Source organism: Hippocampus comes, unplaced genomic scaffold (genome assembly GCF_001891065.2).
Source record: "Hippocampus comes isolate QL1 unplaced genomic scaffold, H_comes_QL1_v1.1 scaffold39, whole genome shotgun sequence".
NCBI classification, from domain to species: domain Eukaryota; kingdom Metazoa; phylum Chordata; class Actinopteri; order Syngnathiformes; family Syngnathidae; genus Hippocampus; species Hippocampus comes.
Window position 1 is genome coordinate 2346531 of NW_017842054.1, and position 25250 is coordinate 2371780.

At 45.3% G+C, this 25250-nt stretch overlaps 4 protein-coding genes across 6 annotated transcripts; 3 read left to right on the plus strand and 1 right to left on the minus strand.

The window, feature by feature from the left end:
* Positions 1-52: 52 nt before the first annotated feature.
* Positions 53-5199, plus strand: LOC109510163 (exosome complex exonuclease RRP44-like). Its single transcript, XM_019860294.1, has 16 exons — positions 53-371; positions 952-1109; positions 1187-1371; positions 1454-1527; positions 1901-2068; positions 2171-2341; positions 2417-2530; positions 3022-3159; positions 3247-3393; positions 3500-3616; positions 3693-3794; positions 3899-3963; positions 4029-4113; positions 4527-4654; positions 4728-4814; positions 4996-5199. The coding sequence occupies exons 1-16, from the start codon at positions 153-155 to the stop codon at positions 5195-5197; spliced, it is 2160 nt and encodes a 719-aa protein (XP_019715853.1). The 5' UTR covers positions 53-152; the 3' UTR covers positions 5198-5199.
* Positions 5200-5732: 533 nt separating this feature from the next.
* Positions 5733-13524, plus strand: LOC109510174 (exosome complex exonuclease RRP44-like). Of its 2 annotated transcripts, XM_019860314.1 has the most exons (22): positions 6139-6357; positions 6938-7095; positions 7173-7357; positions 7440-7513; positions 7887-8054; positions 8157-8327; positions 8403-8516; positions 9008-9145; positions 9233-9379; positions 9486-9602; positions 9679-9780; positions 9885-9949; positions 10015-10099; positions 10513-10640; positions 10714-10800; positions 10982-11138; positions 11479-11693; positions 11924-12092; positions 12275-12433; positions 12499-12621; positions 12714-12982; positions 13167-13524. In XM_019860314.1, the coding sequence occupies exons 1-21, from the start codon at positions 6139-6141 to the stop codon at positions 12780-12782; spliced, it is 2850 nt and encodes a 949-aa protein (XP_019715873.1). In that variant the 3' UTR covers positions 12783-12982; positions 13167-13524. The 2 variants fall into 2 exon arrangements, with proteins under 2 accessions (XP_019715874.1, XP_019715873.1); XM_019860315.1 differs by lacking the exon at positions 13167-13524 and having other exon boundaries at positions 5733-6357; positions 12714-12856.
* On the minus strand, positions 13341-17768 carry bora (bora aurora kinase A activator). 2 transcript variants are annotated; one of them, XM_019860317.1, is made up of 12 exons: positions 17647-17768; positions 17078-17221; positions 16887-16993; positions 16745-16790; positions 16570-16648; positions 16441-16482; positions 16309-16365; positions 15985-16238; positions 15617-15770; positions 14864-15387; positions 14490-14630; positions 13341-13807 (listed from the first exon to the last, which is right to left on the minus strand). In XM_019860317.1, the coding sequence occupies exons 2-12, from the start codon at positions 17219-17221 to the stop codon at positions 13787-13789; spliced, it is 1569 nt and encodes a 522-aa protein (XP_019715876.1). In that variant the 5' UTR covers positions 17647-17768; the 3' UTR covers positions 13341-13786. The 2 variants fall into 2 exon arrangements, with proteins under 2 accessions (XP_019715876.1, XP_019715875.1); XM_019860316.1 differs by lacking the exon at positions 17647-17768 and adding an exon at positions 17540-17637.
* A 61-nt stretch (positions 17769-17829) lies between these two features.
* On the plus strand, positions 17830-18721 carry mzt1 (mitotic spindle organizing protein 1). Its single transcript, XM_019860318.1, has 3 exons — positions 17830-18104; positions 18192-18337; positions 18463-18721. The coding sequence occupies exons 1-3, from the start codon at positions 18053-18055 to the stop codon at positions 18484-18486; spliced, it is 222 nt and encodes a 73-aa protein (XP_019715877.1). The 5' UTR covers positions 17830-18052; the 3' UTR covers positions 18487-18721.
* The last annotated feature ends 6529 nt before the right edge of the window (positions 18722-25250 follow it).

Here is a 25250-nt window from a genome sequence, read left to right on the forward strand (position 1 = left end):
AGAATGTTTATTGTCAAGACTTGCGGTTTGTTTTAGTCGGCCCACAGAACGGCGAAACACATCCTCACATGGGACGTTCAGTTTTTACTTTGAATCAAATGATAGCCGAAAACGCTTAAGTTTTACTCTTTTTAAATACCCACGTCGTCATCATGTTGAAATCTAAAACCTTCGTTAAGAAGACTCGGGGCGGCCGGGTGATGAAAATAGTGCGCGAGCATTATCTGCGAGACGACATTTGGTGCGGAAGCGAGGCGTGCGACCAGTGCCGCCAGGAGTCCACTGTGCTGCAGAGAGAAGCATGCATCGAGAGCAACTTGTGCTCGTTTTCGCATTACCTCGTCCCCGACACCAATGTGGTGTTGCATCAGGTATGAGAGCGGCAAAGACAGAAAAACATTCTGGTGTTGTATCAGGCTGTCATTCGAGCTTGCAAACCAAACAAGGAAGGCAGAATTTGTAAGCATTACCATTGTTTCGCTCTGCTTCTGTGATGATATGCTGCTAAATTTAGTCTAATTTGTAGTTGAACCTGAATTGCCAAGTGTATGACACACAAACACTATGAAAAGTTGAGTACAATGAATATGAATTTCTCTTCAACGTTAAATTAAAAAACGTATCGAGATAAGAAACAATTCTATAAAATGCAATGCAAATGTACTTTAAACCCACCTCCCCATTTTAAATACAACTCAATTGAAGTTAGCCAGTAAAAAAATGTACTCCCCTTTCACAAAAGGAAAAAAAAAATGAAACAAAAGATAATTAAACATTGTGCATTTAAACACCAAACAATTCAACAGAACCATATTATTTAGTCTCACAGAAGTCTACTCGTTCAATGCTATCTCGTAATGCCAAACTCCGTAGACAGGCGAACAAATTAGCACAGATATTACGCTCATAATGAATTTTCCAACAACCGCACATTATTTTGGTATCCCACAGATCGATGTTTTGGAGGACCCCGTGATTTGCAACGTGGTGATCCTCCAGACCGTTCTGCAGGAAGTACGCCACCGCAGCGCGCCGGTCTACAAACGTCTCAAGGATCTCATCCACGAGGAGGAAAGACACTTCTACACATTTACCAACGAGCACCACAGGTAGCAAAGTGCATCACCACAACTCTCTTTTGGCTTCTCCTTTGGACAGGATTATTAGTTTCCTTTTATTGCTACAGAGAGACATTCATCGAACGCGAACCGGGGGAGAGCGCCAACGACCGTAATGACCGAGCTATCCGTGTGGCGGCCAAGTGGTATAGCGAGCACCTGGCAAAGCCCGATGACCCCAAGCTGGTGCTCCTAACTAATGACGTCGCTAATAAGCAGAAGGCACAAGAGAGCGGTCTGTTGGTGTACAAATGTAAGCTTTTTCGTCGAACCTTTTAGAATTGCCAGATTGCAGTGATAATCGCGTACCATGGCGTCCTTTGTTCCCACGCCAGTCGAGGAGTACGTCAAGGGCCTGATCGCGAATCCCGAGCTCGTGGATCGCCTCGCCTTGTCAAATGATGACAAGGTAAGCAAATGAGTTCCTCATGGATTTTTCAGGAGTTTTCGTGGCAGTTGTTACAGCCTAAAATCACAACAGATGTTGCGGCATTCTTGCGAACGTTACATGGCCAAACCCTGAAAGCAGGTGAGCTGTGATCGGCCGTTACCTGAACCCTGAGGTGCCCGTACTACACTTTGATAATCACTGCTTAGAGAAGGAATGACTTACTTTTTATACGAGTGGCAAACATGCCTCTGTCACTTTTATTTCTCGGTAGTAAAGCGTTTTGCAACGAATGATTAAAATGGCAAAGTCGCGCATAATTCTTAGGAATGAGTTCAAACAGCTTGAATTGTGGCAATTGCGACATTGCAAATGGCCTCTTTCCCGCCCTCAGAACGACATCGCCAGCAGTAGGGTGTTATTCCCCGAGCATCTCCCGCTGTCCAGGATCCAGGCTGGCATCAAAAGCGGCTCCTTCCTCCAGGGGACCTTCAAGGCCAGCAGGGACAACTATCTGGAGGCCAAAGTTTTTATCCAAAAAGATGAGGAAGACGGCACAGAGGTATGTCACCCAAGTGCTTTTACATATCCATAGCAACATGTGCACAATATCTTGCCTTTAAGTGTATTTCTGTGTTGCGCTCACTTTTTCACAACTCTCCAGGTTTTGATCCAGGGCCTTCAGCACCTCAACAGAGCCGTGCACCAAGATGTGGTCGCCGTGCAGTTGTTGCCGCGCAGTCAATGGGCGGCGCCGTCTTCCGTCATGCTGCAGGATGTGGGCTCGGCCAAAGACGACACCACCACCGAAGAAGAGGAGCAGGAGGAGGATGCTGTAAGTTGCTGTTGGGCGCAGTCCGGTTATGAGTCTACTTCTCTGCTTCATGACGGTCTCTCTGTTCGTGAGCAGCTGATAAGTTGCGGAGGGGATGTCGACAGGAAGCCGACAGGCAAGATAGTGGGGATCATCAAGAGGAACTGGAGGCCCTTCTGTGGCATGCTCAACATCTCCCAAATCAAAGAGGTAATGTCAGACTACGGCGGGGCAATATCGCCTGAAAAATATATATTTTTTTCTTCTCACAAAAAGCAGCTACCCAGCAATTATGAAATGGGCCCAACAGCTGTTGCCTTCTGTAGGCATAAAAAGCAGGACTGAAGAGGATTTGACATTCAGTCATCTTCAGCAAAAACTGGGCTGGTCTTGAAATACGTCCTGTTTTTGTTCTTCTTTCAAGCCCATTGTGCTGCCATCTAGTAACAGACAGTGGAATGACACCAAAAGTAAACAGAAGTCGTGGTTTCTTGTGGCTAAGGAAATACTGTATGTCGAAGTAAAGGGAGGAGCTTCTATTAGCCATGTCTAATAGATTGGTAGCGCTCTGTCAAAAGCGCTTCAAAGCTTACACCTTTGGCCACGATGTGTATGGTAGCGTTAAGCACAGCGGATTCTGTGAAAATCTGTGATAAAGAGAGGCCATACGAAGTGGGTTCTTCTTTTTCCTTTTCCTTTAGTCGACACGCCACCTTTTCACGCCGGCCGACCGCTGCATTCCACGCATCCGCATCGAAACCCGCCAAGCGTCCACATTAGCAGGCCAGAGGATCATGGTGGCCATCGACGGCTGGCCCAAAGACTCCAGATATCCAAATGTGCGTTGTTGCCATCGCCGTTGACCTCATTTAAGTCCTGCATGTGATCTGGATGATAAATTACAATTGAGGTTTCCTTTTCGTTAGGGTCACTTTGTCCGTACTTTGGGCGTGGCGGGGGAAAAGGAGACGGAAGAAGAAGTCTTGCTGCTGGAGCACGACGTTCCCCATCAGGCCTTCTCTCAGGCCGTGCTTAGTTTTCTTCCCAAAATGCCATGGAGCATCAAACCGGAGGTAAATGACATCTTTCCAATCTTTGTTCCTGTCAATAAATACATATATATCCCAACCACTGATTTCAAATTTGTGTCTCAATACTTTTGCCTACGTGTGCCTGCAGGACATCGTGGGCAGGGAGGACCTGAGGCATCTGACAGTGTGCAGCGTGGATCCTCCCGGATGCACGGACATCGACGACGCGCTCCACTGTAGAGAGCTGGCCAACGGCAACTTTGAGGTAGAGGTCTCGTACGCACGCTCCCGTATTTGTCACGCGCCCCGTCTGCGATCTCGGGTGTGTGTTTTTGCCGTAGGTGGGAGTCCACATCGCCGATGTCACTCACTTCATCAGACCCGGAAACGCTCTGGACAAAGAAGCCGCCAACCGAGGCACGACCGTTTACCTCTGTGGGAAAGTGAGGACAATCCAAGTGCTGACTGACCAAAGCACGCATGCACAAATTCCGTCAGTCGTCATGCCTTAGCGGAGCAATTTACTTGCGTGTGTTGCGTCCCACAGAGGATCGACATGGTTCCCGAGCTGCTCAGCTCCAATCTGTGTTCGCTCCGCTCCAACGTGGACAGGTTTGGCTTTCCACGCCGCCGTCTCTCCAATTATTTCCGACCGACTGACTTTTTTTTTTCCCAAGGCTGTCTTTCTCGTCTATCTGGGAGATGAATCAAAAGGCTGAAGTTGTGAAAACGCGCTTCACGAAAAGTGTCATCAACTCTAAGGTATGTCATGAAGTAAACATGCAAACGAGCACAGCGTCGTACTTGCCTGTATTGATTTTTCTGGTGCAAATGTGTGGAATAGTCCATTGAGTGCATTGAGTCCATTGGTCTGTAAGCCACCCCCGACCGACTAAATAGAAAAATCGGAACTTTTTTCGCACTGTCAGACAACTGGGAGAAAACCAAAATGGCTCATCAAAAACTTCATGAACAGTCAACGTGATTTTGGCGAGCTAAATCGAAACTGAGACTCGATGACAACCTGACACTCATGCGATCAGGAATATCCGTAAATAAGCCTCCGGTTGCAGTTTAAAAAAAAAAAAAAAAAACGAAACTAAACTAAAATTTCCCTGCTTGTTGTCCGAATTTTATGGGACTTGATCGTAACGCCGTCTCCTGATTCAATTCAGGCATCTCTGACGTATGCTGAGGCCCAGATGAGGATCGATGATACGGGCAAGAATGACGACATCACCAAAAGCCTGCGCGGCCTCAACAAGCTCGCCAAGATCCTGAAGAAGCGCAGGATTGAGAAAGGGTGAGGTCTGCCGAGAAAACGGGATTACTTATACTCGGTTAATGACAAAAATGTCATTCATCATCTCCTTCAGGGCGCTGACGTTGTCCTCCCTGGAGGTCCGCTTTCACATGGACAGCGAAACCCACGACCCCATTGAGCTTCAGACCAAAGAGCTCATGTAAGTACTTCCAAAAACCGCAGGGGAGCCATGGTCGCTTTCTGCCCTTCACCGAGCGGGTTAGTCAGCCACAAATGCAAAATGAAAACACTCGCAAGGAAAAGGGGATAACTGATCGGAAATGCAAGTCAATGGAGTTGATTGTCGCACTCACTGGACTGGAATCTCTTGCTCACATCAGGGAGACCAACTCCATGGTGGAGGAGTTCATGTTGCTGGCCAACATTTCAGTCGCCCAGAAGATCTACGACGAGTTTGCCGAGTGCGCCCTGTTGAGGAAACATCCGGCACCGCCGCCTTCCAACTATGACATTCTCCTGAAGGCAGCAAAGTCCAAGGTGGGTCAAGAACTTGTTCATGGGCTTGCACACGTTAACAACTAATAAAATGAAGACATAGATAACGACCGGGTGTCTCATCATTGGTTGCAAAAAAGTCTGGCCGAAACGAGTTCGAGTGGCGCGCCAGGTTAATTGTATTCACATATCTTCTTTCAAATTATGTAAGCACCAAACAAGACGCCATAAAGAGGAAAGCTGTCAGAAACACACTTCGTTATTTTCAAGGGTCCCGCTTCGTTCCACAACAGTGCCAGGGTACATCTTATTTGCCACTATCTATATCCTCGATATGAGTAAACTGACGTTGAAACAGAGGAAGGACGACCGAGGCCCATAAGATATCTAAAAAATGAGATGAAACGTACCCTTACGTTGACGTTGACTTGTTACTTGAAGTGCCCCCTGTTGTAATATACGCGCAGTACAACTCTTTTTGTCTATCCGTTTGGAAAGCCGAGCGTTTACTCATTATTAATATGCAATTAGAGGTCGTACTATTAGGCCAAATGTTGTACTACTAGTAAGTTAAGAGTAACACAGCGTCGTTCTGCTAAATTGTGCGTTCTAGCGCGTCATAACAAATGCACTACTATCTTCAATCGACGGAGGCGCTGTGTGATTCGATACCGCCTGCTACCAGCCGTGTTTGCGCTTCGTCGGCTTTCTTGAGATGGCCGACCAAAACTATCTCCTTGGTACTTTGTTCTCACCCAACGTGTAATATTTTGGTTTGTTATGCACACTAAATTCGACTGTCATATGTTGCAGTTTATACGCGAACGTCATTAAACAGAACAAAGTCAACGTGAATACCGTTCGTTACGTGTGTAAAGAATGTTTATTGTCAAGACTTGCGGTTTGTTTTAGTCGGCCCACAGAACGGCGAAACACATCCTCACATGGGACGTTCAGTTTTTACTTTGAATCAAATGATAGCCGAAAACGCTTAAGTTTTACTCTTTTTAAATACCCACGTCGTCATCATGTTGAAATCTAAAACCTTCGTTAAGAAGACTCGGGGCGGCCGGGTGATGAAAATAGTGCGCGAGCATTATCTGCGAGACGACATTTGGTGCGGAAGCGAGGCGTGCGACCAGTGCCGCCAGGAGTCCACTGTGCTGCAGAGAGAAGCATGCATCGAGAGCAACTTGTGCTCGTTTTCGCATTACCTCGTCCCCGACACCAATGTGGTGTTGCATCAGGTATGAGAGCGGCAAAGACAGAAAAACATTCTGGTGTTGTATCAGGCTGTCATTCGAGCTTGCAAACCAAACAAGGAAGGCAGAATTTGTAAGCATTACCATTGTTTCGCTCTGCTTCTGTGATGATATGCTGCTAAATTTAGTCTAATTTGTAGTTGAACCTGAATTGCCAAGTGTATGACACACAAACACTATGAAAAGTTGAGTACAATGAATATGAATTTCTCTTCAACGTTAAATTAAAAAACGTATCGAGATAAGAAACAATTCTATAAAATGCAATGCAAATGTACTTTAAACCCACCTCCCCATTTTAAATACAACTCAATTGAAGTTAGCCAGTAAAAAAATGTACTCCCCTTTCACAAAAGGAAAAAAAAAATGAAACAAAAGATAATTAAACATTGTGCATTTAAACACCAAACAATTCAACAGAACCATATTATTTAGTCTCACAGAAGTCTACTCGTTCAATGCTATCTCGTAATGCCAAACTCCGTAGACAGGCGAACAAATTAGCACAGATATTACGCTCATAATGAATTTTCCAACAACCGCACATTATTTTGGTATCCCACAGATCGATGTTTTGGAGGACCCCGTGATTTGCAACGTGGTGATCCTCCAGACCGTTCTGCAGGAAGTACGCCACCGCAGCGCGCCGGTCTACAAACGTCTCAAGGATCTCATCCACGAGGAGGAAAGACACTTCTACACATTTACCAACGAGCACCACAGGTAGCAAAGTGCATCACCACAACTCTCTTTTGGCTTCTCCTTTGGACAGGATTATTAGTTTCCTTTTATTGCTACAGAGAGACATTCATCGAACGCGAACCGGGGGAGAGCGCCAACGACCGTAATGACCGAGCTATCCGTGTGGCGGCCAAGTGGTATAGCGAGCACCTGGCAAAGCCCGATGACCCCAAGCTGGTGCTCCTAACTAATGACGTCGCTAATAAGCAGAAGGCACAAGAGAGCGGTCTGTTGGTGTACAAATGTAAGCTTTTTCGTCGAACCTTTTAGAATTGCCAGATTGCAGTGATAATCGCGTACCATGGCGTCCTTTGTTCCCACGCCAGTCGAGGAGTACGTCAAGGGCCTGATCGCGAATCCCGAGCTCGTGGATCGCCTCGCCTTGTCAAATGATGACAAGGTAAGCAAATGAGTTCCTCATGGATTTTTCAGGAGTTTTCGTGGCAGTTGTTACAGCCTAAAATCACAACAGATGTTGCGGCATTCTTGCGAACGTTACATGGCCAAACCCTGAAAGCAGGTGAGCTGTGATCGGCCGTTACCTGAACCCTGAGGTGCCCGTACTACACTTTGATAATCACTGCTTAGAGAAGGAATGACTTACTTTTTATACGAGTGGCAAACATGCCTCTGTCACTTTTATTTCTCGGTAGTAAAGCGTTTTGCAACGAATGATTAAAATGGCAAAGTCGCGCATAATTCTTAGGAATGAGTTCAAACAGCTTGAATTGTGGCAATTGCGACATTGCAAATGGCCTCTTTCCCGCCCTCAGAACGACATCGCCAGCAGTAGGGTGTTATTCCCCGAGCATCTCCCGCTGTCCAGGATCCAGGCTGGCATCAAAAGCGGCTCCTTCCTCCAGGGGACCTTCAAGGCCAGCAGGGACAACTATCTGGAGGCCAAAGTTTTTATCCAAAAAGATGAGGAAGACGGCACAGAGGTATGTCACCCAAGTGCTTTTACATATCCATAGCAACATGTGCACAATATCTTGCCTTTAAGTGTATTTCTGTGTTGCGCTCACTTTTTCACAACTCTCCAGGTTTTGATCCAGGGCCTTCAGCACCTCAACAGAGCCGTGCACCAAGATGTGGTCGCCGTGCAGTTGTTGCCGCGCAGTCAATGGGCGGCGCCGTCTTCCGTCATGCTGCAGGATGTGGGCTCGGCCAAAGACGACACCACCACCGAAGAAGAGGAGCAGGAGGAGGATGCTGTAAGTTGCTGTTGGGCGCAGTCCGGTTATGAGTCTACTTCTCTGCTTCATGACGGTCTCTCTGTTCGTGAGCAGCTGATAAGTTGCGGAGGGGATGTCGACAGGAAGCCGACAGGCAAGATAGTGGGGATCATCAAGAGGAACTGGAGGCCCTTCTGTGGCATGCTCAACATCTCCCAAATCAAAGAGGTAATGTCAGACTACGGCGGGGCAATATCGCCTGAAAAATATATATTTTTTTCTTCTCACAAAAAGCAGCTACCCAGCAATTATGAAATGGGCCCAACAGCTGTTGCCTTCTGTAGGCATAAAAAGCAGGACTGAAGAGGATTTGACATTCAGTCATCTTCAGCAAAAACTGGGCTGGTCTTGAAATACGTCCTGTTTTTGTTCTTCTTTCAAGCCCATTGTGCTGCCATCTAGTAACAGACAGTGGAATGACACCAAAAGTAAACAGAAGTCGTGGTTTCTTGTGGCTAAGGAAATACTGTATGTCGAAGTAAAGGGAGGAGCTTCTATTAGCCATGTCTAATAGATTGGTAGCGCTCTGTCAAAAGCGCTTCAAAGCTTACACCTTTGGCCACGATGTGTATGGTAGCGTTAAGCACAGCGGATTCTGTGAAAATCTGTGATAAAGAGAGGCCATACGAAGTGGGTTCTTCTTTTTCCTTTTCCTTTAGTCGACACGCCACCTTTTCACGCCGGCCGACCGCTGCATTCCACGCATCCGCATCGAAACCCGCCAAGCGTCCACATTAGCAGGCCAGAGGATCATGGTGGCCATCGACGGCTGGCCCAAAGACTCCAGATATCCAAATGTGCGTTGTTGCCATCGCCGTTGACCTCATTTAAGTCCTGCATGTGATCTGGATGATAAATTACAATTGACGTTTCCTTTTCGTTAGGGTCACTTTGTCCGTACTTTGGGCGTGGCGGGGGAAAAGGAGACGGAAGAAGAAGTCTTGCTGCTGGAGCACGACGTTCCCCATCAGGCCTTCTCTCAGGCCGTGCTTAGTTTTCTTCCCAAAATGCCATGGAGCATCAAACCGGAGGTAAATGACATCTTTCCAATCTTTGTTCCTGTCAATAAATACATATATATCCCAACCACTGATTTCAAATTTGTGTCTCAATACTTTTGCCTACGTGTGCCTGCAGGACATCGTGGGCAGGGAGGACCTGAGGCATCTGACAGTGTGCAGCGTGGATCCTCCCGGATGCACGGACATCGACGACGCGCTCCACTGTAGAGAGCTGGCCAACGGCAACTTTGAGGTAGAGGTCTCGTACGCACGCTCCCGTATTTGTCACGCGCCCCGTCTGCGATCTCGGGTGTGTGTTTTTGCCGTAGGTGGGAGTCCACATCGCCGATGTCACTCACTTCATCAGACCCGGAAACGCTCTGGACAAAGAAGCCGCCAACCGAGGCACGACCGTTTACCTCTGTGGGAAAGTGAGGACAATCCAAGTGCTGACTGACCAAAGCACGCATGCACAAATTCCGTCAGTCGTCATGCCTTAGCGGAGCAATTTACTTGCGTGTGTTGCGTCCCACAGAGGATCGACATGGTTCCCGAGCTGCTCAGCTCCAATCTGTGTTCGCTCCGCTCCAACGTGGACAGGTTTGGCTTTCCACGCCGCCGTCTCTCCAATTATTTCCGACCGACTGACTTTTTTTTTTCCCAAGGCTGTCTTTCTCGTCTATCTGGGAGATGAATCAAAAGGCTGAAGTTGTGAAAACGCGCTTCACGAAAAGTGTCATCAACTCTAAGGTATGTCATGAAGTAAACATGCAAACGAGCACAGCGTCGTACTTGCCTGTATTGATTTTTCTGGTGCAAATGTGTGGAATAGTCCATTGAGTGCATTGAGTCCATTGGTCTGTAAGCCACCCCCGACCGACTAAATAGAAAAATCGGAACTTTTTTCGCACTGTCAGACAACTGGGAGAAAACCAAAATGGCTCATCAAAAACTTCATGAACAGTCAACGTGATTTTGGCGAGCTAAATCGAAACTGAGACTCGATGACAACCTGACACTCATGCGATCAGGAATATCCGTAAATAAGCCTCCGGTTGCAGTTTAAAAAAAAAAAAAAAAAACGAAACTAAACTAAAATTTCCCTGCTTGTTGTCCGAATTTTATGGGACTTGATCGTAACGCCGTCTCCTGATTCAATTCAGGCATCTCTGACGTATGCTGAGGCCCAGATGAGGATCGATGATACGGGCAAGAATGACGACATCACCAAAAGCCTGCGCGGCCTCAACAAGCTCGCCAAGATCCTGAAGAAGCGCAGGATTGAGAAAGGGTGAGGTCTGCCGAGAAAACGGGATTACTTATACTCGGTTAATGACAAAAATGTCATTCATCATCTCCTTCAGGGCGCTGACGTTGTCCTCCCTGGAGGTCCGCTTTCACATGGACAGCGAAACCCACGACCCCATTGAGCTTCAGACCAAAGAGCTCATGTAAGTACTTCCAAAAACCGCAGGGGAGCCATGGTCGCTTTCTGCCCTTCACCGAGCGGGTTAGTCAGCCACAAATGCAAAATGAAAACACTCGCAAGGAAAAGGGGATAACTGATCGGAAATGCAAGTCAATGGAGTTGATTGTCGCACTCACTGGACTGGAATCTCTTGCTCACATCAGGGAGACCAACTCCATGGTGGAGGAGTTCATGTTGCTGGCCAACATTTCAGTCGCCCAGAAGATCTACGACGAGTTTGCCGAGTGCGCCCTGTTGAGGAAACATCCGGCACCGCCGCCTTCCAACTATGACATTCTCCTGAAGGCAGCAAAGTCCAAGGTGGGTCAAGAACTTGTTCATGGGCTTGCACACGTTAACAACTAATAAAATGAAGACATAGATAACGACCGGGTGTCTCATCATTGGTTGCAAAAAAGTAAATGCACAAAAAATACTGTTAATTTTTTCTTTTTTTTTTTTAACCCCGGGAATGTTTTTGACCACACAAATGTCAGGAAAAAAAAAAGCGTAATAGAACAGCTGAACTTTATTTGGGGTTAAATCACTTGCACTTTATTTCTTACGGGTAGAATTATTACAAAAACTGAAATAAATCGATCGAACAGATGGTGTACCAAGTTTGGAGGGTCGACTTTTTTTTTTGTTTTGGTGATTTTAGGATGTGCTGCTCCGTACGGATTCGGCCAAGGCGCTGGCCGACTCGCTGGAAGCAGCCAACGTGGACGGCTTTGCGTACTTCAACACGTTGCTGCGCATCCTGGCCACTCGCTGCATGATGCAGGCCGTCTATTTCTGCTCGGGCATGGACAACGACTTCCACCACTACGGTCTCGCCTCGCCCATTTACACGCACTTCACGTCGCCCATTCGAAGGTATAAAAAAAGCACTCCAAACTGCAAAGTAGAGCGTTTAAAGACTGCAGCCAACCTGAATTGAAAACAAAGGGAAAAAAATCTATTTGATATTGCCAAAAAGTTTTTTTACCCCTCTGCTTCAAAAAAAACAAAACGATTTTGCCACCTGGATGTCAACAAAAAAACAACAAGTGCTGTATTCCAACCTCTTCCCGACTAAATGTCGACATCACCCTCCCGGTGCGCAGGTACGCCGACATCATCGTGCACCGCCTTCTGGCCGTGGCCATTGGAGCGGACAGCACCTACCCGGATTTGACGGACAAACACAAACAATCGGCGCTGTGCACCAACCTCAACTACAGACACAAAATGTCCCAGTACGCTCAGAGGGCCTCTGTGGCCTTCCATACGCAGGTAAGCATCAATAGATGCACTCAACTCGTCCCCGTGCAAATGAGGTCCGGTTCGGGTTAAAATAAGAATCCCCCAAGAGTCATACACGTTCAAATAAAAGTACAGTTAAAAAAAATAGATAAAAATGTGCAGTTACGTGTCCTGCGTAGTAATTATAGCAGCCTGCTTTGTCCCCTTGCTAGTTGTTCTTTAAGAGCCGAGGCGTCCTGAGCGAGGAAGGATTCGTCCTATTCGTGAGGAAGAACGCCATCATCGTCCTCATCCCCAAGTTCGGCCTGGAGGGAACGGTCTTCTTCGACGGCAAGGACAAGAGCGGCCTTAACCTCGTATTTGATGAGGAGGTAATAAAGGCGCAATGCGTGTTATGAGGGTCTGCTGTTTAACCGCCACCGCGCTCTGTGTTCAGTATCCGTCTCTGACTGTGGAGCGGCACACCTTCCGTATATTTGACCGGGTGAAGGTCACCGTCAGCCTGGACGACTCCAATATTCAGCACCAGAAGATACGCATGGCCTTGACCGAGCCCGTGGTAAGAACTGACGCCGCCGGTCCGGCGCGGCGGTTGCGCAAATACAGACGCCATATCTTCCGCAAGTGACATCCTCTCCCTTCTCCCTTCAGATCCCGGGTGTAAGTGTTTCGGCCACGGCCGGTGAAACGCAAAACAAGAAGCCCAGACTGGATAGTTAAGCCGCCACGTTGCATCAAGAACCGGACTAGACATTCTTTGGACAATTTAATAAAACTGCCATACAAACATTTTATTTTATTTTTTTACATTTCAAAGGAGCTTCATGTGCAACTATTTTTATTATTTTTTTAGAGTGAAAATTATGAATTATGAATACATCCAATGCCACTATTGTAAGTCATTTTAAAACACCCACCCGGTACTGTAAATACCATTCGATAGAGCAGAACCGTATGTAGCGCCTTTCAAGTGACACGAGGACGCTGAATAACTCATAAGGGTAATTCAAATTAAAAACCTTATGTTCGAGAGAGAGTGTGTGTGTGTGTGTGTTTATATTCACGTGACTAAATGTATGATTTGGTGAACAGATGATGCTTGAGGATTTTTTTTTAATGTCCAGAAAAACGGCATCATGGATTTCAGTCGGCGGCATTTAAAATTTCCGCTGCATCGTGTACGTGGCCTCGAGTTTCTCTTATTTGTGAACGAAGAACGGATGTACATTTTCAGTCCATTGCTCACACCGCGTCACAGAAAGGTGCAAACCACCAACATACGTACAAAGTAAGATTGTCATGTTGGCATTCGTTAAAGTGACGTATTACTCAGCCTTGATCATCACAAATAATACATTGAAGCGCAAACACGTCAGTCATTCTGTTAAGTTCAGTATTCATGCATGCCACCTGTTAAGTTCAGTATTCATGCATGCCACCTGATGAACCTTACTGGAGAGTTAAAAAAATAGATGTAAAAGTCACTGTAATAGGTTTCCTTAAAAAAATACAGCACATTTGATATTGCCTGCACGATTATGGCAGCACCTCATAAAACTGCAGCCACCTACTTTTCCTCAGATTTGCCAGCACCGCTGTGTGATAACTTGCTGTACAACCTCATTTAATGCCTCCAATAACATTTGTGGAGAAGTAAAGTACTGTTTAAAAAACAAAAAAACTGCAAGAAGTGGCTGTCCCTTTTGATGCGTGCGTGAAACCGTTCAGTGATGAGGATACCACACCTGGAAAAGTACAAAAAGAATTTCAGTTTCCTACAATGACAGTTGATTGCAGGGAATGAATTACAGGCCCACCCGCAAGAAATCAAAAAGCTGATACATCAGCGCATATTCAAGAACATGCTTTTTTTCCCCAACCCAACCCGCAGGCTTTAAACACATTTAAACCTATTAAAAGACTTTGTTCTCTAAGTAAGTGGCAAGGCCTGACTGCTTCAACCTATGTCACTCCCGGGTGAAGTTTACAAATAAAAAAAAGAAACTTTGAACATTTACACACCAAAACGTTGACGCAACTTCATGTGAAACGCTACAGACACGGTAATGAAAATTAATGTCAATATTACAGTAATTATGAACCTTCAAACAACTGCCGCTTTAGCACACGGCGTACGACAATACTCCCAGGCGCGTATTCTGTCTGCTCTGAGCTTATAGTAGTTGAGGACCTTCTCTGCCTCTTGTTCTAATTATGCTGCATCTCATCCAGAAAACCTCAATGAGGGCTGGCACATTACGCCACAACGACACCCAAGGTGCTCAACTCAAAATTCCAACTTGCAGGTGTAGCAAAATGTAAAAATCCACAAAAAAGATTTTGCCAAACGATTTGGCGAGTGTATTAGTGTAGCGTGCAGAGTATGTTTAGTATAGTATGTGAGAGCAGTTCTGGTGATACCGGTACCTTGAGTTTAGAGGTTTTGGTGTGGTGGGAGGTCTCTTCGGTGAGGTTGGCGCTGAAGGACTCTTTGCCGTGATAGTCTGAGGCGAAGCCGTCGATCAGACTGCCGGCCGTCGTCGAGGTCGTTTGGTAGCCGCTGTCCACCTACACGAGGCCAAGCACGCAGATGTCTCGTTGTTATACCGACAGAACATTTTCATTTCCTTCATTTTTTTAATAGCCAAAAGCCCCGGTGAGCTGGAGCCTATGCTATCTGAAGAGACGAAAAAGTCTTCACGCCCCCGTTCAAATGTCAGGTTTTAGGAATATTTATTTGAGAAAAAAAACGTGAAATTGATTTTCGACGACAAAACTGTAGTTGAGTAAATAACACAAACCTGCATACTGGAATCATAGCGTATACTGCTGCGCTCCGTCAAAAGAGAGAGACACATTTGGGAGTATTCCGTGGCCGACACGTTGCCCATCCGAGAGCTGGTCAGCCGTCCAGAGAGACCCCCGTTCCCCCCCTCCTCATCCTCTTCTTCCAGTTTCCCCTCCATCCTGAACTCCTGCTCGTTCTCCATCTTTACAATGTCACTGAATCCCAAGCTCTCCACATCGGGAGCACTATTGCCCCGAGCCAGAGGGGAGGATAAATCAGAATCCATCGCGAGTCCGGCCGGTGGGTCCTCGGCCTCCTGGGCGTCTGGTAGTTTGGGATTGAGGACGGGGGCGATTAGGGGCGGGGTGGTGCAGCAACGGAATCGAGGCCTGGGATTCGCTCGGGGATGGCGCTTGTGCGGAGAACAGCTCCGGATGGGAGAGCAGCCCTCTACGTCCGGACTCATGGCGAAGGAGGGGACGTCCACGTCCAGGGGGATGCTGTGGGGAGTTAAACTGCAAGGTCGCTTCCACTCGGCTGAAGAGGATCACAAAAAGGAAAAAAAAAAAAAAAAAAAAACATTACACATGAGTTTTGGAGCAGGGTGGGAGAGCTTTTGTGCTTCAGGGCCAAATTTGATTCTCTTTCTCTTTCTATTAGTTGTAAAATATTTCCATTCACTATTTATAGCCGTCGTGTCGCTTAAGTTTCCTCTCCCAAAAGCGCAATAGAAAATGAAGGGACAGTTCTTGGTCCACTCTCGTACCTGGGCCTGTGGGTGTGCGCTGGGTATGTGCGACGATGGGTGAAACGATGGGCGAGGCCGCGTCCGCAGGGGATGACCTATCAGGGAAGAGCGGGCTGGCGCTGCTGCAGTCCCGGAAGCAGCCAGTCTGGATGGGACTGGATGAGAACTGTCCCTGTCAAGCAGCGTCGAAAAGGAAATGAATGTTTAACTTGGTTCTTTGATGTACCAGTTTCATTTGTTCCGTCACCAAGCCAATTCACTCGAATATAAAATCTAACTTTACACTCACGTTTGACAAATTAAAAAAAAAAAAATAAAATGGACCAGGCACGGGCTTGTAACTCGAGGTACCATTTTTATATGTGGGTTTTTTTCCCCCTACTCACCGTAGAGGGCGTTGAAGCAGACACACCGCAGGATACAGGGGATGAAAACATGGCAGCTTGACCCACAAAATCTTCTCCCTGGGTCAACGGCCTCACTTCCCGAGAATGCCCTCTGTCTGGGCTCGGTGGACTGGAGCTGTCGGAGCCGCTGCAGCTGCTCTGGCCATCCAGGAAAAGTTTACGCCTCAAGGAGGACTGGCTCAAGCTCTCCTGAGAGCCATCGCTCGCCGCTTCATCCGTGCGGTAATATTCCCCTAGGAGATGAACACCGTGACATCACGGCGCAATCACCCGCCGCCTGGACTTCAGCTATTATCGGCTTACCGAGAAGTCTCTCCAAATCAAAGGCCACCGGTAACGAGAGAATCGTCTGAGAGGCAACTGCAATACAAACTTAAAAGTTAATTAACGGCGAGGGGAAAAGACAAGCTCCGACCTTAATGAAAAAGTACTGACCTGATTTTTTTTCTGACTCCTCCAGCATCGGAGATAGAGACCCTGAGGATGCACAACAATATGATATGAAGAAAACTAAACTTTTGAATGCAGATAATGTCAAGAAAGCAATTGGGAGAGCAAGCATACCGGTCTTTGACGTGTGAGGTATTCTCCGGGGGTCTGACATAGACCATGGCGAAGGCACAATTGCTCCTTTGGTAAAAAACTGGATCGGTATACAAACAAGAAATTGATATGATATGTGGCATGACGACAGTCATGTAAAAATGTATCAATTGTCAAGTCATGCATCGTAACATACCTGCTCGATAGCATTCTGACGTTTTTCTTCAATGTCAGAGTCCATCCTTAAAATTCCAAAAAGAAAAAGATACTTTTAAGCCAACTTCTACCCTTTCTGAAGGCATTTCATGCACTTTGATTGCAGCACTTCACTAAAGTACTTTGTTTGGCTGAGGTAAAATGACTGTCGCTGAATCTCCTCTGGATCGATGTGCACTGGAAGCAGACTGGCCATATCATCGATTGACCAATTGAACCCGGAGGGAGCCTGTGCAAAAGTGACAATTTCAGACACAGCATAGACAACGAGACAGAACAGTAAATGCGGACAGGATGAATAGACGCGACTCACAGCTTGGGATAACTTGAAAACAGACGGACTGGGAACCAGGGGCTCGCGGAGGTGGCGGTAGTCATTGGGACTTTCAAAAGGATTCCTAATTGAGGGTCTCCCTGGTGTTTCTGGAGTGACGTGTGGCTCCGGCTGGTCCCCCATCTTTGATAATAAACACAACCAAAACTAATTGTTTCTCGAGGTTAATACTGTAATCTCACTTTGATGGTCCGAAACAATATTAATTCATGACAAATATTGTATCTTTAGTCATCTATCGAAGCCAGTAAAGTAAGTAAAAGGGTGGACAACGCAATGCCCTTGCAAAAGCACACCACTCCAGCATTACGTCAATTTTACATTTTTTTTTCAAATGACATTTTTGTTTGGTGGTGTGCCGTGATATTTTCATCACGTCAAATATCAGACCTGGATCAATAAATGTGGAAATTTGCTAGAAGACATCTTTTTCGACCTTACCTTGGTTTCCTTATTTCGTTCGAAAGTTACCTTTCGTTTAACGCGATGTTCATTTGAGATAAAACCAAATGGTCGATTAGATATGTACATTTTTTTGTGATACTTACATCATCGAAGAATCAAACACTTTAATGCCGCAATCACTACTGAATGGAGGAAGTGTCTTTAATACTCTCGAGGCGTTTTTGGACGCTATTTCAATTTCGTCCTCGCAACCCGGCAGCCAATAGAAACGTTCTAGGAAGTTCGTAACAACCAATCAGGACTATTTGACGTCACAACCGCTTCCGACTTCTCAACGTTCACTCCGTCAGACTCAATTTCTGATGCGAGTTTATTGCTTGGTGATCTAATTTTTAAGAGAGACGTTTGTTTGTAACCTTCATAAAATGATCGGAAAATGTTCAAATCCTTTATATTCGCTCGGTTAAATTGTTTATATCCTCCCACGGGGTCCTTATAGTGCTTCGATAGCTTCCAGCTAGCAAGTTGGCTAACTGTCCATTCAGGACCATGGCAAGTGCATCCAGTGCTAACCTGAATGCAGTCCGAGAGACTATGGACGGTAAAAGAGACATTTCACTAACACGTTGTCTAGTGGCTTGCTTTTGCCTCGGTTATCACGTCTGTTATTCGTGTATCTTTCCACCAGTGTTACTGGAGATCTCAAGGCTGCTCAACACAGGTCTGGACATGGAGTCTCTGTCCATCTGTGTGAGATTGTGTGAGCAGGGCATCAACCCAGAAGCTCTGTCTTCGGTTATCAAGGAGCTGAGGAAAGCCTCCGAGACCCTCAAGGTACACGGGCTTGATCACGAATCGAGCACTGTTCTGTCCATATCTTCACACTTATGTGTGATTGAATGGGAACTGAAAAAAGTCTCACTCTGGTGAACCGACATTGTCTTTATTTTGTGTTACAGGCTCCCGAAAACTGCACGAACTAAAGATGAAACGTTCCCTTTGCTCTCCTAAGTTAGACTGCAGCCGTCGCTCGTCCCTGCACCATGGAAGCTCCAACCATTATGGCCGCACTCTCGTCCCTCGTGTCCTCTCCTTCCCTTGGGTGCAGATGACAGTCAATTTGAATCCCGAAAAAATAGCACTCAGCATCAGCTAGTTGTGAGTTGTAAGTGAACACTTGTCATCTATAATAAATCTATTTTTAATGGTGTTTAATTTACAAGGTTCTCCCAAGTGTCATTTAAAAAGTTTATATATTTGTAAACATCCACATTGTGTATGAATGTCGAAATCAAAACAATACAGTTAAAGGCCACTAGGTGGGGCCGTGACACCCTTCTTCCTATCTACAGTATTGACTTCAGCTTTCAAGAAGTACGACTGTACGGAAAGAGTGATATAAATGTCAGGACCTCTATTTCCAAGTCATATTTTCTGTATCACGCAAGATGAAAACTGCAGAGTTTTTGTTTTCATGCCTCAACATCAATAGCTAGATGCCTTTTTTTGTTATAAAACAAACCCGGGTAAAATGGAAAGCCTTGAGTAAAAAAATTTAGACTACAGTGGAACGAGCTTGGTGCTGTCTCTATCCCATACGCCACGTGAAAACAGCTCCTGTTGTCATGATGTTATTCTAGCAACTGACAATTTGGACAACAAAATGACAATTTGACAGACGTCTGTTTTCAGTGCACCGCCCCTCAGAAAACCCAGCCGAACATGAATTGGACGTTGTTTTTGTCGCAAAACTTTTCAGAAATGCGGAGTGGTCATCCAACAGGGAATTTCAAAACGCAGCAGAAAATATTCTCACTTCAGGGTCACTTCATTGTGTACAGTAAACCCCATTTAATCTCAGAGGGGCCATTTGAACTTTTATGAAGTACTCAGAGGGGACATACTAAACCGTATGAAAAAGAAGCATCCTTATATGTATTATGAGCATTTTAATGAATTTTTATGACAGTTCCTCTCTCTCTCTCTGAGGCTGATGCAGCCTCCCCACTGGTGCACGCCGGGGAGAATCAATACAAGAGCTGTAACCGTAAAGTATCAGTTACACATACTGCCCATCTGGCTGAATTTGAGCATTTCCCCCCTTCGATGTTCATGTTCACGTTCTGCATGTCTTCCGGGGCTACACATTCCCCATACAAACGCCACTGATCTACAAGTGGAAAAGAAGAAAACCTTTCACATAAAATGTATATATATTTTTTATGGCCATGTTGCATGTCCTATTTGAAATGCCATCCATATTGCACATACCACAAACCGATAATCCAGATCTATGTTGAAGGGGGATCAACCTTACAAATTGTATGCAAGCGCACCGTGCATTGTTTTCTTTTCTCCACTGTCTGCAAAACAGCTCTCTTCATCTTTCAGGGGGAAAAAAAAATGCTGAAAGCACACAACTTTCCTCCACAGGCCAACGTGCAGGCTTGAAGCAAAGCTCTCATCTGCGAGGGCTTGTATTAGGGCCTCATTGTGTAGGTGGGGGTCCACTTCCATGCGGGCAACTTTATTCGCTACTGCTGCTTTAAGATGTCTACAAATAAGGGGTCCCCCCCAACCCCCCTGTACTCTTCCCACCCTTAAGCCTTCTGACAATAACAGCCCTCAGAGGAAGTCAGCGTGTGAGCGCATGGGTGTCGGCGTAAGCATTTTCGGCTTTGACTGACAGGCCGGCAGTTCAAACCCTTGTGCTCCTTTTTTTTTTTTTTTGATCCGCTAACACACTTTTCTCCGTGTTCCACAGAAAGACGAATCATGTCGGACTCGTATGAAGCAGAGGGGGTTGAAGTCTTCACACTCAAGTTGAAGTATCGATACTTAAAAAGAACTGATTCAGTACTTTTAAGTTCAAGTAAAGAAGTACAACCTGAAATGTACTAAAGTATAGTAAATTATTCAATTATTTACAATAATAAATGAAAGCGAGGAACATTTAGAAAGGCAGAGGCATGCGCTGGAAAGGCGAAGAACGAAAAGGAAGATCTTGAATTGTTCTTTAGCTTTGACAATGAGCTCATCACGGCCAAGGCGAGATGTTTTGGAGACCAAGTTAGAGAGAGGATAGACAGAAAGTGAACCTATTGGCAGAAGGACGATGAGGATGGAGCTCGAGGAGGACAAGCAAGGAAAAACAACAAAAAAAGTCATTACCGTACACTGGACAAAACGAGTCAAATGCAAGTGTGCTTGCGAGGGGCGTGGCCTAGTGAGTGACTTCAGGAATATGTTCCCTTGGACTTGGAGTTTTGGCTTATTGTGACAGCTCTCATTTTGTATTTGTGTGTTTGACTGCTTGTGCTCCATTGTTGAGTCACAGCACGAAGCAAAAAAAAAACAAAATCAACCAAAGTGAGGAGCACATAACTTGAAAACTGGAAACTCGGGACACACGTCAATCAAGGTTCCACAGGACCTGCAAAATCTACTTACGTCCAACACTTTGTACTTAGTTTCTTCCCACCACGGAGTTTGAGTGAGGCATGAAGATGCGATCATCCAAAGTTCGCAACACGGCTCGGCCTCGACACAGGGTGGGTGGGGGATGGGGGGGTGCAGATGGAGAAAGGCCCCACAGTGTGAATCCTTTTCTTTTTCTTTCCACAAAGCAAAACAGTTGCTTGATTGGCGAGTGTGGGCGTGGGAGTCTTCCGTGTTTGATGTGTTCCTCCTGATCCCCGCCAGACACTTTGATCTGGCGTAAAACAAAAATATTCCCAAATCCCACAGTCCTGACTGGGTAGATTAGCGGCCATATATGCATAAACATCTAAAGGGGGGCTGCTCAACTAGGGCAGTGGTCAGGTCACATGACTGCGCCAACTTCAAGCGGGCGCTGGCAACCAAAACTTCTAAAGGTGTTTATGTTTGTATGTCTGATAATTACCCGTGGCCCTTACGTTATAATTTTTTTTTTTTTCTGAATAAACGAGGGCATTCTCATAAAAAAGCGCAGGACCCTCGTGGTGCCGTAATGGTCCTGGTGCGGGAAATGGAAGGTACAAGAAATAATTAGACTGATTAGTGGCTCCTTGTATGCGAAAAGCCAAATTATGGACAGTGCGTCGAGGTGGGAAAACAACTGCTGTTTATGCTCAACTTCTGAGTGAGAAATAAAGAAGAAAGCAGTGGGCTGATCAATTTCGAATATCATATGAACAATAATAACGTAGCCTTTGTACGATGTTGTTTTGATGAGATGGAAGTCCAGTTTTTGGTGCTCATTAGATGATCAATTAAAGAGGAAGACTTCCTTTTCCTTTTCGCATGAGCATTCGTATGCTTGTGTTGTTAAATGGCTGCACTCTCGCGGTGTTGCGAATGTGAGAATTCGGTGTTACCCGTGGATCGTTTGTATGTTGCATTTTTTATTGATCAATTTTCAATCAATCCCCCCGCCCCCAAAAAAAGTAACTAATTCATCTTTTTTATAATCCAACACAAAAAAATGCGTCCGATTTTTAACTTCTATTTTCAACTTGCATTCAGGAAACCGAAAAAGTGAGGCGCTAGTTTGTTGTTTGATTTTAAATATAACAACCACAACAACAAAAATTGCCAGATTTTTCACAGTTCAAGTTTTGGCCCTGAACAAAAATACACGCTTGAAAAAATGGACCAGAGGACATTTTTTTGCCTGTCCTGAAAGTTTGATAACGAGCATTACCGAAGCTATGCTAGCTTGTTAGCCATCCATAAGAGATCATTTTTTAAACTTTTGAGTGAGAAATGTTATTAAACTCCAAAATTATCACATTTTGGAGGGAAGGTAATTGATTAGTTTGATATCTTCTCTTTCCTATCGGAAAACTCAGAATGTCCCAGAATGAATTTTGTTTGACCTTTGATGTTCCACTGTTAATATTTTATTCTTAAGGAGAACACGCAGTACTCTGGATTTGTCATGCGCAGCTGGTTTCAATGATTTTTTTTTTTTGTGTGTGGATATATTAGCAAAGCAAAATGACATAATGCAAGGCTAAGAGACACCACAACTACGACATCTAATTTAATCCGTCACAAAGACGTCGACTCCACAGTCCAGCTCACCGAGAGCTGCTTGTACTTTAAGCTTCATGTCGCTTTTGCGTTTATTTGAGAAGACAAGTAAAAGAACATTGGGACTTGACTTTGACTTACCAGTTTTTTTTTTCTCCTCAGTAATGAAGATTTGCTTGAAATTTGAGGGTTAGGACTTGAGACCTCCCACCTGTATGATGAAGAGCGTACCTGAAATACTGTACATGTACACCAATGTGATGTAATAAAAGAAAAAAAAAAGGACAACCCCTGAGTAGACGGAACAAATCCGGTTGACCTATCTCGTCAGTTGCTTTTGTAATATTTAATTGTAAAGAGACTTTTGTTCACAGCCACCTCTAAATGCCACTCCACGCATGAGACTAAAAGACTGCACGAACAAGAAGCAAAGAGGGGAAACGTACGCCTGACTGCGAGGGGACTTCAATAATTGATTTATTCACATTTCTGTAACCCTTATTGCTTAATCTGGGCGCCTCGTGTTTGCCCTCCGAGGAGTTGTGTGACCTTGTTACCAGCGCGCGCCGCCGATATACCACCCTTGATTAAATACGGGACACACTTCTAAACGTTTAATATTAAACTATTTAGCTCCCAATTAAATTCACGGTGAGGAAATTGGATCATAAACTCTTTTAGGGATCGTTAGCAGCCATTAGACGGGATAATGGCGTGGCAATCAAAATCTGTTGGACAAAAAAAATAAAAAATAAAACAACTTCCAAAGTCTTTTGGTGACTTTGTTGTTTTTGGATCTTTTCCAAGCCGATTAATGTCGGATTGATTGATTTACAGTTGTAATTAGCCGTCTTCTGCTCAGACGCATAGTAATCATATATTTGCCTGCTTGTTTTAAACTATTAATTGGTTTCATTAACACAATCGCTTAATTGAATAACAATTAGCAACCTTGGCTGCCCCCCCCCCCCCCACACACACACCCTCTCCCCCTCTCGTGTTTCCCTCCGCAATGATAATGAAAGCAGCTTTCTTATCTGATTGCAATTTGGAGTGTTGGACTACACAATGACGAGTATGATATTGGGCTTGTTAGTTTATTCGAGGGGGGCTCACTGAGGCGTTGAGATGGCATTGAGCGCTTTGTGTTTAACAGGTAGGCACCATATGCCGCCGTAATCAGCAGCCGGAATCACATTTGGTTGTAAAATTGTCTTCTAATAAAAGCGGCTAGTAAAACAACACGGCCTAATTCAATTTCGGTTCAGGCTCAAAGTGAACAGCTGCTCGGGTGGGTTGGATTGTTGAACATTCTCGCAAACGCGTGCAGTTAGTGGACAATGACAAAGTTTTTACGATTTGGCCGTCATTGCGATGGACTTGGAATAAAACAATCTATGTGGCAATCAAGGGAGACGATAGGCTTTGACTTCAGAAGTTGAACTAAAATGTTGCATTTTAACTTAAGATGCCGGACAAAAATATGTCATTTAATATTTAGACGAGCAAAATTATCGCTTGGCCTTCGCCTCTTCCTCGAGGCTCGATGGTCTGAAGTTTGCCGGCAAATGTGTGTTTTCTGGCTGCTGATCGCTCATCTTTTAACAGGTGGGCTCTGGCACTGTCGCCCGTGAGTGTGCGCTGTGGCCGGCTTTTGCTGGAGACCAGCGTGAGGAAAATAAATAAATGGTTGGATGGTGGGAGGAGATAGATAGATGGATAGATTCGATAGCTAGCTAGCTAGCTAGCTGATAGATAGATTTGATAGCTAGCTAGCTAGCTGATAGGTCGATCGATAGATAGGTAGGTAGATAGATGGATGAATTCGTTAGCTAGCTAACTAGCTAGCTGATAGATAGATTTGATAGCTAGCTGATAGATAGATGAATAGATAGATAGAGACTCGATAGCTTGCTCGCTAGATAGATAGATGAACTGACAGACAGATAGCAGTTCTGTGCATACTGTAAATGGACACATCACCATTTATTTCTAATCCATTGTGTTAGCATATAAAGGCAGAAGCAAAAAAACAACAACATAATGAAAAAAACTCAGCCATTGTCTAAATACAAGTGGATGAAATTGTATGTATGTTTTTTTTTTTTTAAATCCCACTTGAATCCCACCATAGACTGTTTTTTTTCCATCAAGTTTTCTGGCAGAAAATAAAGACAGGGGGGTGGACGAGCTGTCCACTCCACTTTAAAGAAGACAAGAGCAGGCACATTGTAGTGACAGCTCGCATTATGTGCGTGTGTGTGTGTGTGTGTGTGTGTGTAAGAGAGACCGAGACAGTGGACAAGGCAAACACTGTGTGTGCTAGTGAAACAGAGAGAACGTGTGTGTGTGTGTGTGTGTGCGTGTGTGTGTGTGTGTGTGTGTGTGTGTGCGTGTGTGTGTGTGTGTGTGACAACGACAGCTTGTATTCTTCATGATTAATGATGTGCTGTGTGACTTGATAAGTGCTTCGGAGGACCAACGCTTGTTTCAATTAGACCTTGTGAAGGTCGCGACGCTGGGCCGGCCTCTCATTATCATATCCATAATCAATCCACATTATCATAGGGCAGCATGCAATGGATGTGTGTTATATCTTGGTCTCACACACACGCACGCACACACACACACACACACACACACACACACACACACACACCCAATAAGACATCTAATCACATATCAAAACACAATGACATCCTCTCTCATTCAAAAGAGCGCGCGCACACAC

What these genes read in the sequence shown, in the direction of transcription:
- LOC109510163 (XM_019860294.1), top strand. Translation starts at nt 153, where the DNA reads ATGTTGAAATCTAAAACCTTCGTTAAGAAGACTCGGGGCGGCCGGGTG. An exon ending in TTTACCAACGAGCACCACAG is followed by an intron (nt 1,110 to 1,186) that starts GTAGCAAAGTGC and finishes TTATTGCTACAG; the next exon opens with AGAGACATTCATCGAACGCG. An exon ending in CTCCGCTCCAACGTGGACAG is followed by an intron (nt 3,964 to 4,028) that starts GTTTGGCTTTCC and finishes TTTTTTCCCAAG; the next exon opens with GCTGTCTTTCTCGTCTATCT.
- LOC109510174 (XM_019860315.1), top strand. Translation starts at nt 6,139, where the DNA reads ATGTTGAAATCTAAAACCTTCGTTAAGAAGACTCGGGGCGGCCGGGTG. An exon ending in TTTACCAACGAGCACCACAG is followed by an intron (nt 7,096 to 7,172) that starts GTAGCAAAGTGC and finishes TTATTGCTACAG; the next exon opens with AGAGACATTCATCGAACGCG. An exon ending in AGGAGCAGGAGGAGGATGCT is followed by an intron (nt 8,328 to 8,402) that starts GTAAGTTGCTGT and finishes GTTCGTGAGCAG; the next exon opens with CTGATAAGTTGCGGAGGGGA.
- bora (XM_019860316.1), bottom strand. Translation starts at nt 17,629, where the DNA reads ATGTACATATCTAATCGACCATTTGGTTTTATCTCAAATGAACATCGC. An exon ending in ACCTCACACGTCAAAGACCG is followed by an intron (nt 16,483 to 16,569) that starts GTATGCTTGCTC and finishes GTGCATCCTCAG; the next exon opens with GGTCTCTATCTCCGATGCTG. An exon ending in GCTATGATTCCAGTATGCAG is followed by an intron (nt 14,631 to 14,863) that starts GTTTGTGTTATT and finishes GGCCTCGTGTAG; the next exon opens with GTGGACAGCGGCTACCAAAC.
- mzt1 (XM_019860318.1), top strand. Translation starts at nt 18,053, where the DNA reads ATGGCAAGTGCATCCAGTGCTAACCTGAATGCAGTCCGAGAGACTATG. An exon ending in AGTCCGAGAGACTATGGACG is followed by an intron (nt 18,105 to 18,191) that starts GTAAAAGAGACA and finishes TCTTTCCACCAG; the next exon opens with TGTTACTGGAGATCTCAAGG. An exon ending in AAGCCTCCGAGACCCTCAAG is followed by an intron (nt 18,338 to 18,462) that starts GTACACGGGCTT and finishes TTTGTGTTACAG; the next exon opens with GCTCCCGAAAACTGCACGAA.